Source organism: Fundulus heteroclitus, chromosome 20, assembly GCF_011125445.2.
Source record: "Fundulus heteroclitus isolate FHET01 chromosome 20, MU-UCD_Fhet_4.1, whole genome shotgun sequence".
NCBI lineage: Eukaryota > Metazoa > Chordata > Actinopteri > Cyprinodontiformes > Fundulidae > Fundulus > Fundulus heteroclitus.
The window spans coordinates 27,873,940-27,889,217 of NC_046380.1; the positions used below are offsets into that span (position 1 = coordinate 27,873,940).

Consider the following 15,278-nt stretch of genomic DNA (forward strand, 5'->3'; position numbering starts at 1 on the left):
CATGCTTTAGATCAGTGGGGTCAAATTCTACTCTTCGAGGCGGTGTCCAGCAACTATTTAATGCGTCTCTGCTTCAACACGCCTGAGTCAACTAATCAGGTCATCAGCAGGACTCTGGAGAACTTGACTGCGTACTGAGGAGCTAGTTCAGCCATTTGAATCAGGCGTGTTGGAGCGGGGACTCATCTAAAAGGTGAAGGACACGGGCATCTCGAGGACCCAATGCTTGACACCCCTGGTTTAGATCAAAGGATATTGATGTATTAGAACGGCCTGGTCCGGACCAAAGTCCAAGTGACAATACTTGGCAAGAGCTGAACATTTCTGACCACATATGCTCTTTCTCTAATCTGGCAAATTGTTGCTCTGGATGAGCAAAGCTGATAGAGCCAAAGCCTAAGAGACTTCCAGCAATACTTATTTTCCTTTACAAAATGCACTCCTTTGTGTTGGTCTATCACATAAAATCGCTGTAAACGAGAACGGTGGTGGTAAGGGGAAAAGACGTGAAAGGTTCAAGCTGCTCCGCTTTAGCGAGGGACTGTACGTGTCCCACGTCTTCCTTTTTGTACCAGCGTGCTCGCCTGCAGGTACGTTTCAGGCCCGCTCCGCGCGCGTCGGTCGGGCCTGCATTGTGCCGCGATCGGCTCCTGCAGTCCGGAGCGTGAACTCTGTGAGCGATCTGAGGGCGCTTAGCCTTGACGCGCGCAATCGGCCCGACGCGCTCAAAAGAGACGCACGATGTACCTCGGCAGTCTACCCCGGGGTCAGTGATTGCTTGTTGCGCGTGGTTTGTCAATAAACCACGCAGCGCCAAAACAATACCCAGCGGCCTCAACTGAGAGCGGAGGAATTGAAAACATCTGTGCTATCCGAAGGCTCCTGTTTAGGTATTGTCCCACAATTTCAATGCGGGGAATTTCTGTAGTGTTGTTGAGGCTTTTGCAAATGTGTGTTGGGACTCACTCACCTCCCACTTCTTCCCCCCTTTTCCTCCCCCCCCCCTGCCTTTTTGCCACTGTCCATAGCTACAGGAGTACTACAAGAAGCAGCAGGAGCAGCTGCATCTACAGCTTCTGACTCAGCAGCAGCAGCAGCAGCAGCAGCAACAACAACAACAGCAACAGCAGCAGCAACAGCAGCAGCAGCAGCAGCAGGCCGGGAAGCAGGCGGCAAAAGAGGTGAACTTAGCCACGTACTCTCTCACTCCGCTCAAGCACACTCTGAGGTACCGAAGTGTCTTAAAATGCAGGAGAGTGGTTTACATGCAAAAGTGTCAAGAAAAAAAAAGACGCAATGTCTTCTCTAGAAAGGAAGCAAAAGCTATTTGTGGGAAGGATTAACTCCTTTGGTTGTCAAATGGTCCCTGACTAGACTACATGGTTTAATGTATCTGTAGGCCTACATTCCTGAACTTTTATCAACCTTTGAAACCGCTGATCTTGGCCTGTTCTGTCCTTAAATAAAGGATTCAAACTAAAGGTGACAGACCCCTTCCAGCTGTAGTACATCTCTGGCCCTTAGTACTGTTAACTGGAAAGTTGCTAAAGAAATTATGCTTACTTAATTGCTTTAAAATCGTTTTTAAAGCAATTAAGTAAGCGTTTTACGTTTTACGTATTTATCATGCATTTGAAGAAAAAGCTCAGAGATTTCAGCCTAAAATCGGGACAATCGGGCACATCGGTATGAATGGCACATTCATGACAAAAACATGTATAGGTGCAGCTACCAAATACTTTAAACACAATTGTAGCTGCTTTTCCTGTGTTTTTTCCCATATTTTCACAACAAGTAACATTTTACAAACACTGTGGTGCTTTATGGACCAACTTTCTGATTCATATTTAACGCTAAATGCAAATGAATAGCGGCTTTACGTGAACTATACCCGGCATCTCTAGCCATCTTCTCCATTGCGACCGGTTTCCCTGTCGCTTACCCACAGCATGATGCTGCCACCACATGTTCCACAGCGGGTTTAGTGTTTTCAGGAAGATGTTCAGTGTTACATTTTTGGTGTGGATGGGGCTTCATACTAGCTTTTACAAAGCTAAATACCAATAAGTAATCTCACTGAATCTATTTTGCTCTGATAGCAGGAGGAAAAAAAAAATGTCTGGGGGAAAAAAAAACCCGACCTATAAAACAATCAGACATTTTAACAAAAATGCTACAGTTTACATGCTACTGAAGTAGGTGTTAAAAGGGTAAATATCAAACTACATATAACAAAAAAACAGGAGAACATTTTGAGTGTAGCTAGTGAACAAAATGTGCTCTGTCTTCCTGACTGTTCACCTTTTAGGGCTTTATCAAAGTTTTAATGCAGCAGGGTCACGGTTGAGGTTGTCAAATGCAGCAGAAAAAAGGCAAAATCTGCTCTTTTTTTGGTGTGGCTTTGCACACACACAAACTCACACACAGGACACAAATCTTTCAGTTTTTTTCAACCTGCATTTTTAAAAGCGGGTTTAAAACATCTTTTTTCTTACCAAATGTTTTTGCAGATAAGAGTTGCAGATGCAAAAAAAAAAAAAAAAAGTGAAAAGCCCCTATTAAAATTACTTTTGCGAATAGACAGAGGCTTTACCTTTCTCTGTCTCCCTGTCTCTCACACACACACACACATACACACATATATGTGTTTTATCCAAAAATCCAGACTCTTGCAGGTTTAACCGGCACTGAAGTAAGCTGCAGCAAGCTCAGCCAGGATCAAACTGTGCCACATGAAGGAGAATGCCCATCTTTTATGCATGCTTAATGTAATAGACACTATAAGGTACAACAATCTCTGCGTTAATATGTGTACAATTAGAATCCTCATGTGATGATAATGATAATAGGAAACAGACAATGCATGGGAGACATGTCTAGAGAAAGAGCGTATGCGAGACATTTCAGAGAAACGCAAGAAGCGGCACATCCTTGGATTTGTCCTCCTCCTCTCCCAGTGGGCAAAGCCCCCCACCCCCACCCCCTCCGCCTCAGCCCACATGCTCCTCACTGACAACGGGGCAAGCGACTCAACCGTGACCAAAGCAAACCAGTTGTGGTTGCCTCGCATGTTGAGCGAGTGTCTTGAATTGCTTTTCCGTTCTCCCCCGTGCTCCTCCGCTGTCCCAGTTTTCAGGTTGCTTGTCCTGTGACAATGAGACAAGTGCAAACACTGGTCACACAGCCACACTCAGGCTTTCGATGCGTGATGGTCCACTAGCCAAACACATACACCTGGGGGAATATGCCTCCCAGCAGAGCTGCGAGTAGCCGATGTGGCCGAGGCCCTCTCTCCAGCAGCCGCTGACATACTGCGCATTAATTAAGACCTGCCATGTATTGTCATTCAGATGCTATGAGACGTTTATATAAATGTTGTTTTGCGTTCCAGTTTTCCCCCTCCCTGTTTTTCATAATCTTAACTGAGCTTTGTGGTTTAAAATCACCAGAAAAGAAAGAGGACTACTGGAGCAAAAGGGGAGAAAAAAAAAAGCAGAAAGAAAAACTCCTCCTCCTAACTTTTAGAAGTGTTTGTACATCAGTGACTGTGACTTTTTGCCCTTTTTACTCAATGCTACAATTTCTTTTTCACGTCCGCCGCTTTGTGGAAGCGATGCGTTGAGAGGAAACGGTGTATGCGCGCGTCGAGCCGCGGTTCGGCGTGTCGCCAGAGCATTTGGGACTGGTCAGAAGTCAGCTTAATGAAGTGACTCTGACCGTCACAAAAAGATGCGTGCTTGTGTGTACGTGTGCGTCTGCGGCTTGTCCATCCACGGTCGCCTGTGTGTGTGTGTGTGTGTGCGTGTGTGTGTACGTGGGCGTGCACATGTATGCTTCTGTGTGACTGGCAGGCTCAGACAGTGTGTGATGTGCTCATAAATCACATTGACAGCCTGTTACTGCGCTAGCTTTGGCCACTCAGCCACAGCTAATGTAAACAGAGCGCAGGCACACACACACACACACACACACACACACACACACACACTCGCTCAGTGTGTGTGTGTTATAAAGAACCGTAGCCATATCTCAGGAGACAATGAGAGGCAGAGGGAGGGGGAGAGAGAATGGACAGCCAAGTTTGAAAAGGAGGGCCAGGGGCCTCGGAGAGAGAGAGAGAGAGAAATGTAGGAATGAAACAGATACAATCTGCTAAGACATTCCGATCAACAGTTTATTTCAACCAACAAGACTCTGGTAATTCAGTTCAAAGTATTGAACTGTCTCAGCATGTCAGAGATTCTCACTCTGCGAGAGGTGATTGTTCCCAACTTACGTTCTGGTGCGTGTAATGGTGTAACAGGCTTTGGAGTTATTATGCTTGGTCATCTGCATTTGCTCTTAAAATCAGAGATGCACCAACCAGGTTTCCGTGTCTGATGTCCAGTCTCTGCTGTTTATACAGCATTGATTTTATTGGACTTGGTTGTGTCAAATGAGATCTCTGCTGGTGACCCAAAATTAAAAAAAAAAACCTGAACTTTCTCAATTGAACAGTCTTAAATACAGGGTATGTTTACTAAAAGATTGTGCTGGATTTGTTTCCTACTTCCTGGAGAAATCATTATCAGATTTTGATAATCAGTGGTGGATATTTTTATTTATTTTTTTTACTTTCCCACTTCTTCTTTTATCCTCCATTCTCTTGTCCAGTTTGCTCTTTGTTTTAAACTTAGCAGAAAGCTGCAGTGGCACACAGACTTGATAGAAAGTTGGTGAAAAAGTTGGATTCCAAAGAGAAACATTGAAATGAATAAAAAAACAAAAAAGAAACAGAGAACCGTTGTTCGGGGCACCTTTAAAAGATTACATGACAAGCAGGCTCATCAGTAGCAATATATAAATAAATTAAAAGGATCTCGGATGAGTTTCACTGTGTAATCAAGGATTTGCGAGACGATTTTAATTCCACCTCAGCAAACAAGTGTTTGGAGCTCTCTGTGAAAAGAGTCTACATGCAGGCAGCGTCTGCAAATTGGCTCTGAAACAAGCTGTAGATGTGCAACAAATCAAGTTGTGCAGTTCCCCGTGTGACATTAAATTATCCATGCAAAGAATATGGTGCTGGTAGTTGTCATCCGCCCACCCCCCCAGCTCGCCCGCAAACACACATAAACACAGCGCCACCCCGCTTTTCCTCCTCAGGCACCAAGTCTGCGAGGAAATGACCTATTTGCCCTTCCTGTGAGTTCTTCAGAGAGTTTAACGTTGCTACTCTGTATCACACACAATGAGAAGCTGCATTTATTTAGTGTTCAGCCCCACCAGTTATCCGCGAGGGTTGAACGACACCTCTATGGTCAGCTTTGGGAAAGGGGTGGGGAGCAAATAGTACAGGTCTGCTGCAGACAGAGAACACAGGAAAGGGGGCATTTATCACCGTGACACACGCGCACACAGGCATTAACGCCAAATGCTATGAAGTCTTCCCCACTGTAATTTTAACATGCCCGTGTCTTAGTTCCACATTCTCAGATCGGACTTTTAAGTTTTCTTTTGATGTAGAAGGTGATTCATCACTTTGTCTGTTAGCAGCAGAAAATTAGTGCATATATTCGTTGCTTTTATTGAGTTCATGTCAATGTGTGTTAAAACTCACAATGTCTTTAGAAAGAAAAAGAAAAACATCTGCATGCGCTGAACTTTTTTCGCACGTTGTCACATTATGACCACAAACCTCCGTGTGTTTTATTGGGATTTTCTGTGATAGACTTGTACAAAGTACTGCGTGGCAGGGATGTGGAAGGAAAATGATGAGTGGGTTTTAAAACGCAAATCTAAAAAGTGCGGCAGGAATATGTATTCCGCCCATTTTAATCTGATAATGAGCAAATAAAGTCAAGTGCAACCAAATGCCGAAGTCAGCTAGTTAGTAAACAGAGTCCATCTGTGGGTTATATGAAGTCAGTACATAGAGCTGTGTGTCAGAGTAATCCATCAGAGGGTTATGGGAGAACATTAAGTGGACTGTAGCCCTAAACACCAAGAAAGAACCCAGCAAGAAAGAACCATACTAAGACATGGCTGTCCTAACTGGCTGGTAGACTAAGGATGACATTATTCAGAGTAGCAGCCAAAAGATTTTGGATAACTCTAAAATATAGCTATTTGTCAGAACTGTCCAGTCAAAGTCCAGAAAATCTTAAGTCTTAAAAAAAAATTCTTGCAAGACTTGAAAATTTCTCCCCTTGCAATCTGTTCGTGCTTCATCTGTTTTGCAAAGAAGAATGGACAAAGTTTCGGTCTACAGACATGCAAAGTTGGTTGAGGCACAATAAAAAAAGACTTGCATTATGTAATCCAAGGGTCATTCTCCGAAGTATCAGCTTACGGGCGCTGGGTAAGCAAGAATCCACGCTTTTCAGATGTTCCTTTGAAGAAGGAAAAAAAAGCTACCAAATGTAACCGGGCTCAAAGGTTATGAATAGTTTTTCAAGGCACTGTGGGTAATTTGGAAGCGCAGCTTAGCTTCTCTGACCTCCTTTCCTCCTCCCTGTCTCACAGCAGCTAGGCAGTAAGCAGTTGGCTTTCCAGCAGCAGCTGATCCAGATGCAGCAGCTTCAGCAGCAGCACATCCTCAACCTCCAGAGACAAGGCCTGGTTCCGCTGCAGCCCACCGCTGCCATGCAGTCTCTTCAGCAAGGTACGTGCGCGCACGGGCATTCGCAAACAGAAGCTGCGACGGGGGGCCCGTCCTGAAACACGGGCCTGACTAAACACACACGCGCGCAGCCAGGGCCTGTGCCCAGCGCTGCCTGTGAAGCCCGTTAAGTTAACCAGCCTATAAAAGATAAAAGGAAACATGATTGGAAGGTTTGTGCAAAGTACTCATTTAGATAATAGGTAAAATATGTCACTAAGCCCCGCGCCTGCTTAGAGAGATGTGTGCATGTGTGTGTTTGTATTTGACATTATCCAGACACAAGAAAAAAAAATCATCCTTCTCCTATTCCTGTGCCCGACGGATTTTTTTTTTCTTTCCTTTTGCTACGTGTAACTTCTCCCACAGTCCCTTCAGCTTCTCAGCAGAGTTTCGCAGCGATAAATGTTGACCGCTGCTGGCCCGCCCTCGGTGAACATGTGTGTGTGTGCCCACTATTGTGTGCACAGTTGCGCGGCAATGCTTCACACATACTTTTGAGCGCTATCTCACTCGCAGAGAATGCCTTAGGGGCTCTAAAGTGGCCGTAACATTGCTAAAGCGCTGACTGAGTTGACCAAACAGACCCATTTCCTTCCCCCTGTTTTTGATCTTTCACTTTTTCCCCTCGTGCAGACTCGCATGGAGTCACTCACAGAAGCACACGCATCCATACTGCAACAAGGTTAAACTTTACCAAATTAACGAAGATTCGGAAACATTCATTTCCGATCCAAAGGTCCCCAAGAGGGCAAGTGGATTTATTTGTATTAGAAGGAAAAACTTGACTTGGTGGATAAGACTTGAGGACGAATTGGTGCTAAGAGAGAGCGGATTTTTCAGACAGTTGCAAACATTTGGCTTCGGCGTCTCCTTCTCTTTCTCTGCTCTCCCTCCCTGCATCTGACTGGAATTTCCCTGCAGTGTGAAAGAGCTGGTCCATTGTGACAGCTCAGCCAGGCGTGAGCCAGAGCATTCCTCTGACCAGCCATGCCACACAAACACGCAAACACACTGTTGTGCTCTGTGAATAGGTGGTATGGGGGTGCTGTGAGGGGTCCAGCCACGGCTCGAGTTAATTTCTACGACTTTAGGGAGAAGAACGAAGACTTCAGATCACTGTATACACCCATTCTTTGATAAAAAGAAAAAGAAAGACAGAGTTCATGTTCCAACCCGAAGGGAATGCAGATATTTTAACAGCAGGTAACTCTCTATAGCTGTGTGGACTGTCTCTCTCTCTCTCTCTCTCTCTCTCTCTCTCTCTCTCTCTCTCTCTATATATATATATATATATATATATATATATATATATATATATATAAAACTGTTTGAGAATCATCATGCAGATGAAGAAACATGGCAGACAGGTCAGGAAGGAAGCTTGTGGAGATGTTTAAATCAGGGTTAGGCTTTAAAGTAAACGTGCAAGCTTTGAAGATTTCAAAGAGCACTGTTTGTTCTGTCATCTGAAAGTGGAAAAAGTATAGCAAGTATAGTACGACCATTAACTTACCGTCCACCTAAAATGGCTAGCTAGGAAAGTAGTGTGTTAATCGTAGAAACTGCCAAGAGGGCGGTGTTAACTCTGGAGGAGCTGCAGAGATTCCTCTGCTTTCCCGAGAAAACTAGAAGCCACTCGGAGCACATTGGGAGATCCATCTAGCTAAGTACAAGGCGATCCTGAAAGAAAAAGTAGTCAAAACTGGAGTAGCAGAGGTTCATCTGCCAGCATGAAAACAACACGAAACACACAGATGGAGCTGCCATAGAATGATTTACTTCAAGGTTAACTAATGTGCTAGAGTGGCCCAGTCAAAGTCCAGACCCAAACATCAATGTTCACAGATGCTCTCCATCCATCCTGAGTGAACGGCAGCTAGTTGGCAGAGTGGGTGAAAAGGTCTGCATCTAGATTAATTTGGTTGAGAATTACCTCCAAACATTGTAATTGTAGTAAAGGTAAGTTATACAAAAATGGTAAAAATACTTTGACATTTAAAGTTGTAATTTGATAAAAGTTCAAAGGGTATGGATACTTTTGCAATGCACTTCTTATGGGCTAACAGGAACACTCCCATCCTTTAAAATGGGGACCTGTCAGCTATTGTTGGAGAAAGTTATGATTTTTTGATTGCAAATCCATCCTCGCATGCTTTGTTTATTTTACACTTGGCACTAAACTACCTTCCATCTGCATTCTTCAAAGTTACATATTTATTTTTAATTGAACAGACTCTGGTGGTTCAGGCTTCCTAACATAACAATCTTGAACCACTTTACACTTTCGCTCTCTGATCGTCTCCGCAGATTGGTTTGGTTTCTCGGATAAGTACTGCACACGCGCGCGCGCGCACACACACACATGCACAGAAGGCGGTCTGCACACTTACACCGCTTCATTTTTCCAGAGTGAGAACTTTTGTTTTGGCGGGGGCTAGAGAAGAATGCAGACAAAGCAGACATAATATTTGGATTGCTGCGAGGTCCCTGTATGTGTATGTGCACGTGTGTATTATATTAGAGCGAGTGCATGCTAAAATCCGTCGGGGAAGGCTGTGGCATTTTCAGGCGTCTCTCCTTCTCTGTAAAATTGGACCAGGAATAATATTGCTGCGAGCAGAAGGAACACAGAGGGTGCACTCACATTTTTTAACACAAACAGTGGCGCTGATGAAGTCCGTATGCGTCAACTCCCACCTTAACTCCGTATTTTTCACTCACTAGTTTGACGCTAATAAAGCCAGGTCTCTGAATCAGTCAGGAAAGAGCCGGTTCTTTGAACAGGAACATTGGAGATGACATGCTAGTGGCCAAAATGACATTTAAATAAGTCAGTTCAATAGATCGGGGGACATTGTGGTTGGGGGTAACCAGTAGGGGTGTAACAATACATCGATCCGCATTGATAAAATGATTAATGATCCAATAGCATCAATGCAAAATGAAAATATTGATCCATATCGTCATTTTTAGGATGCACCTTTATTTTGAAATTTCCAAGGTATGAGACGAAAGTTAACAGGGGATTTATTATTATTATTATTTTAAAAATAGAGGAATTAGAAGAATGTTTTTGATTATTGTTTCTGCTTAGAAAAAAACATGTACAAACCATGTTTTTTTTTTTTTTGTGATAAAAATAATATTAGAGTTAGATTGGCAGATGATATCGCATAATATCGATCACATCAATAGGAAATTGTACCAGACTTTCTTATATCAGATAATATTGTATTGTCATTCAAACAAATCGATGTAATATTGTACTGTGATTAAGCTGGTGATTTACACCCCTAATAAACAGTTCCAACTTCATAATTAGTGACACCAGTTCATCTACATGTGTCTGAGTCAGCTGCATTGGAATTAACTTTATTCTAGACCGTCATCTTATTTCCTCGCGAATTCAGTCAGTGCGTTACGTGTAATCCTTTGCCGAGTTAACCCTGCGACCCTTTCTACAGCAATGTGTCCATCAGACCTCCAGCAACTGTGGAAGGAGGTGTCCGGAGTGCCGAGCGCTGAGGACGCCCTCAAACAGGCCGAGGGCCTGGACTTGAGCACCAACAGTTCCAACACTACCTCAGCCTTCCCCAAAGCTGCCAGTGCTCACATTCCACTGCACAGCCTGCCCAACGGACAGAGCCACACCCCAAAGAGAGACAGGTAAGGAGTGCTTAAAGGGACTACTTGCAATAACCACGCATGCATTTCTTGTCTCTGTACTTTTCATTCAAACTATCCTACTTTCTCTTTTGGGGGTAACTTATTCGCAGCTAAGCTTTCACACCTACATATATACCATTGAAGAGCGTGTATATAATACTGGTCTTAAATGTACGTTTGGTTCAGTAAGCTCAGACCAGGCAGGAGAGGTTTGGAAAGCAAAGCTGGTTTAGTCCAACAATTGCTACTGTGGGGGCAATATTAGAGATGCATGTGGCAGGTGTTTTTTGTACCACACACGCTCCATGGCTGTGTGGCCTCTCACTGGCTTGTCTTCGTCTTTAAGAGCCAGACTGTTTGAGTGGATATCCTCCTTCACCAAGGCAGACAGCGGAGACGACCATGTTCCCCTTTACTCCAAAGGCAGCCAACCTCCCACCAGCCAGTGAGTAGCAAACACACGTACACACATGAGAGGACAACGCTCAGACCGAAAGATGTACTAACTAAACTAATTTACGAGGAAACGTTGGCCCCTATGTTTCAAGAGCAAAGACGGCTGTTTAAGACTTAGGCTTGAGAGTTGACGTAGACCGAAGGGGTGAGACTCCACTCTCATGAATAATGTTGAACTCATGAAATCAGGAGGGAAGGAAGACAGAAGGCTAACCACAGGTTGTAAGCCAAAGACAGCACCTTGGACTTATTATTATTGTTATCATTAGGAGTAGTAGTAGTATTGATTATAAAATAAGGTGCTAAAATTGATAAAATTCTTAAATTATCATTGGTTAAATTAGGCCTAAGGATAAAATAGTATAGGCTTTAAATTCATGCTCCACTGCTATAGGCTGACTAGATGTCGTGCACCTGGTAAGAGAGTACGTCTTTGTATACTTTAAGCTTTACTTTGACTTTTACTTGGTAAAAACTTGCCCAGTAACTTGGAGGGAGTGTGAAAGACTTGAAACTTTATTCCGACCAGGCTGTTGAAGCCTTGAGACTGGACTTAGACTTGCCTCCCACAGAGTTGAGACTTGACCTGGACTTACCCATCAGAAATCTGAGACTTAATGGGAACCTGCCCCCCTGATTTGCTCTTCAGAAACTTGACCGCCACTTGGACTTGTCGATGTTGAAGAACAGGCATGAGAGCGTGAGATAGTAGCGGAGCAGCGTTGTCGCATTCTGACGCACAGCGCCTGCAGTGTTCTGCCGAGGTTCTGCTTAAACTTTGTGGCCTCGAGGATCACGAGGAGGGTAGCACTGCTGTGTTAGCCCACTAAGCTAATGCATGGCCGATGTGGAGAACAATGTGGTTAGCAGCAGTTTGTCATGTCTGCTTTCCGAGCTGCTTCTGAGCTGACTCGAGCACAGCCAGCCAGCGCAGACAACCCTCGCGCACAAACGCGCACGGATCGCTCTCCAGACGGCACATCTGATCAGGAAGAGGGAGAAAGTGAGGCAGGGAGACATGTTTCCATCTGCGAGACAAATGCTTTTTGTTAGACAACCTTCTGATGTTGATTTGAGAGAATCCCCCCCATCCCAGTCATCATACGCACCTACTCGCTTACACAACGCGCGCACACACACACACACGTATACACACACACACACACACTTCTAAACTCATGTAAATAAATGGGGAGACAGCAGTCGGAGGCACAGCTCCAGGTCTGAACCACATCTGCTACTGGGCGCGCACACGCACCAACACACAGTTATTGCATTTGTCCAAAACCAAGCATGGCCTGGCTCTTTTATTGTCGCACTCGTTTAGAAGCACACACACACACACACACACAAACACGCACGCTCATAAAATGTAACATAAGCACACGTATACACACAAACACACACACACATAGGCTCACCACAAAAGAGCAACCAGCAAATGACAGCAACCACCACCAATCAGTCATGGCTGGTTGGTCCTGTGCCGGCTCCGTGTCAGCTCCCGAAACAGTAGAAGACGCACCAACACTAATATACAAACACACGTGCAAAACACACACCAAAGGCAGAGAGCTCGGTCACGGACTTCAGAATGCGCCTCTGAGGTTGTTGGACCGATTCCCTTTTTTTTTTTTTTTCATGCCTGGCTTCTGTAACCAACCCCCGCTTCGCTCTGTCCTCCTTCCCGTGCTCTCGGCTCGACGATCTGCACCAACTAATCACGGCTAACCACACTCAGATGGCCGCCCGTGCGCTCTGCTGCTACGTTCACATATTGCATGCATGTGTTTCATAAAGCGACTAATAAATATTTAGCCGTTTCCTATACAATTGTGTCTGAACCCAGAGAGTATGCACAAGGGGCGTGACGTCTGTTGCGGCGGCTTCGCTGATGTCTCCGTTTCGTATGTGTTTGTCCACAGTCACGAGGAGCTCAGCAGCTCCCATCCCCTCTACGGTCATGGAGAGTGTAAGTGGCCTGGCTGTGAAGCGCTGTGTGAGGACATGGGACAGTTCATCAAGTGAGTCACCAAGAAATACCTTCTATGACCTAATGGTGTGGTGCAGCTCCAAAGTATGTGCTTTAGTACTGTTCGCTTAATGCAGCTCAAGACACATCACTGCTTTAAATCCTGCATTCAAGGTAAATTATAGGCTGAGTCCTGTTTCCTATGCTTGTACCTCTTTGATTTAAGTTGGCTGTTCTTTGCTAACTTGTCACCTAATTTAAAGGGACACACAGTAGCGGCTAAAACCTTCCGCTTTGAATTGGGACGATACGTCAAAAGGCCAAAACATCCTTAAAGCTGGTCGACTTCTTCTGCGGATGCAAACTGGGCGTCGTTTTGCCCACGTTGACTTAGAAATTGTCTAGCAAGCAAAAGCATACAAGCATACAATTTTATTACTTAACTCTGGAGGAGCTAGAACAGAACAGGTGTTTTATCAAACGTAGTTGCATGTGCGGACTTTATTCCCTGATGTGCATTGCTGCTTTGTTGGCAATAAATTGCACGGTTGAGACGGCCTGCTACTGCAGCGAAAAGCGATTATTAAATAGGTTACCAACTGCAATTGTGTCGCTATACAGCATACAATAATTGCATTTGATCATATTTTTTTGTAAGATATTGATCTTTATTGTTGCCTTCATAAAACCAACAGTTGGAAAGAAAAATCGGAAAAGTAAAATTCCTGCCAACTGTAGTATTTTGTGTTAAAAACAGAAAGTACCATTATTGTTGTCGCATTAATTCAAAATTCCTATAAAAATGACATAACTCTCCATCCTTTTTTTTTTCTACTGTGTTTACTGGGAATATTAGACAATGACACCAAGCATATCAACCACTGTGATTTCATGCTACAGGGTTATACAGGGTTGTTGGGGAAAAAAAAGAAAGTTAACTAAAATAATACATTTGTAAATTTGTTGGTAACTAACTTACCAATTTCTAACTTTCTAGTTAGAAATTACAATTTGATGTTATACTACAAAAAATACAACAAAAAAAAATACACATTTAGAATCCCGCAATCTCTGGTTTAATTTTGAAAGTCGGTTTTAAAAAGCGAGATGAAGAGCTAAACGTGATCTGGTTTTGAACCATCATATTATTTACTTTTGCAGAGATTTATGAATAACTTTCTTTAGGCGTAAATCCGGAAAGTTCACGCCTGCAGTCTGAAGCTCGAGTTCACTCCTGTTAACCAAAATCCACGTTTAAGTTGAATCTTCGCGTTATTTAATGCAGCACGTCAGTCATAGAAATCTCTGCGGAGTTCTGCATTTTCCTGAGCTTTTTTTTTTTTTTTTTTTTTTGATTTATCTTTTGCAATCTGTTGCATCACATTTGCTCTGAGGCACGTACATGTATGCACACACACACACACACACACACATCGTATGCGCACAAGCTCACTGGTGCACATTGTCAGGTGTGTAAGCTCTTTGTTTTCTAAAGATTCTTTGAGTATCTGCTACACACTGCCATATTTAAGTTTTTACTTTAACTGTGTTCGGGTTTTTTTTTTGCCACTTTTTGCACATTTTTGCCCCCTCAAATCTTCCTTTTGTTTCTTCTCTGCCATGTCATTTTCACGTTTGGAAATACACTACGCCTCCTCCTTATCGAGGCTCTGGACTTCCCCCTCGGCACCCCGGCTTCTAACGAAAGGCCTAACAAGCCCCTTAATGAAGCCCCGCACAAACTTACACTCATTACCAACGTGGGGTTTGTAGCTGTTTGAACAGCGGGAATTATTAATAAGCAAGAGTGACGAAATAAGTATTCACACACACAATCACAGGGGTGTGCGCGCGGATGACGGCAATGGCACTGGACGGCCGGATCAAAGCTTGCGAGCAGGCTGGGAAAGTTTGGAGAGGAAAGCTGTTGTTTGGTGTCTCGTTTCACGTAGCCCGGGGGCAGATGGAAGCAGAGCAGTCGCTAAAAGTGAAAGATCGTGAATGTGTGTGTGTAAGAGGAGAGATGGGAGGGGGGGGGGGGGACCAGAGGCAGCGACAGATAATGCCGTCAGTCCAGCAGCAAGCTCCCTCCCAGCCAGCCTTAGTCATCGCCCCAGGAGGGGAAAAGGGTAGAGAGGAAGAACAGAGGAGGGAGACGCTCCACTGTTTCGAGTCTTTCTTCTGTTCTGTTCTCTTTACTCTGCCCACCTCCCCTCCATCCTCCTCCTCCATCCTCCTCCATCCTCCTCCTCCTCTTCCCTGTCCTCTGGTACAATACTCTGGCTGTGGTCACCCAAAGCTGGGTGTAATGTGGGTTAAAGGCTTGTCTGCCAGCGCACTGAGGAGTAAACAGAGCCTCTTTGTCGGAACAAACTAGAGGGGGAAAAAAAAAAAGAAGAAAAAGAAGCAAAAAAAAAAAGAAACTGCTACTGTTTATGACCCGGCTATAGAGAGAAAGAGAGAGAGCGGAGGGGGGGGGGGGGGGGGGGTCAGATTTAGTTGGAATACGTGTGAATCATAGGCATTTGGGGAGTTACAGGA

At 44.3% G+C, this 15,278-nt stretch overlaps 1 protein-coding gene across 3 annotated transcripts in view; it reads left to right on the forward strand.

The window, feature by feature from the left end:
* Positions 1 to 15,278, forward strand: part of foxp4 (forkhead box P4) — a 120,118-nt gene that overhangs the window by 83,609 nt on the left and 21,231 nt on the right. Inside the window, exons 5-9 of one of the 3 annotated variants that reach the window (XM_036152093.1) lie at positions 1,035 to 1,181; positions 6,505 to 6,643; positions 10,108 to 10,309; positions 10,656 to 10,754; positions 12,691 to 12,789. In XM_036152093.1, the coding sequence (XP_036007986.1) occupies positions 1,035 to 1,181; positions 6,505 to 6,643; positions 10,108 to 10,309; positions 10,656 to 10,754; positions 12,691 to 12,789 (686 nt within the window). Of the gene's footprint in view, positions 1 to 1,028; positions 1,182 to 6,504; positions 6,644 to 10,107; positions 10,310 to 10,655; positions 10,755 to 12,690; positions 12,790 to 15,278 lie in introns of all 3 variants that reach the window. The other 2 variants (XM_012874893.3, XM_012874892.3) reach the window with 2 other exon arrangements.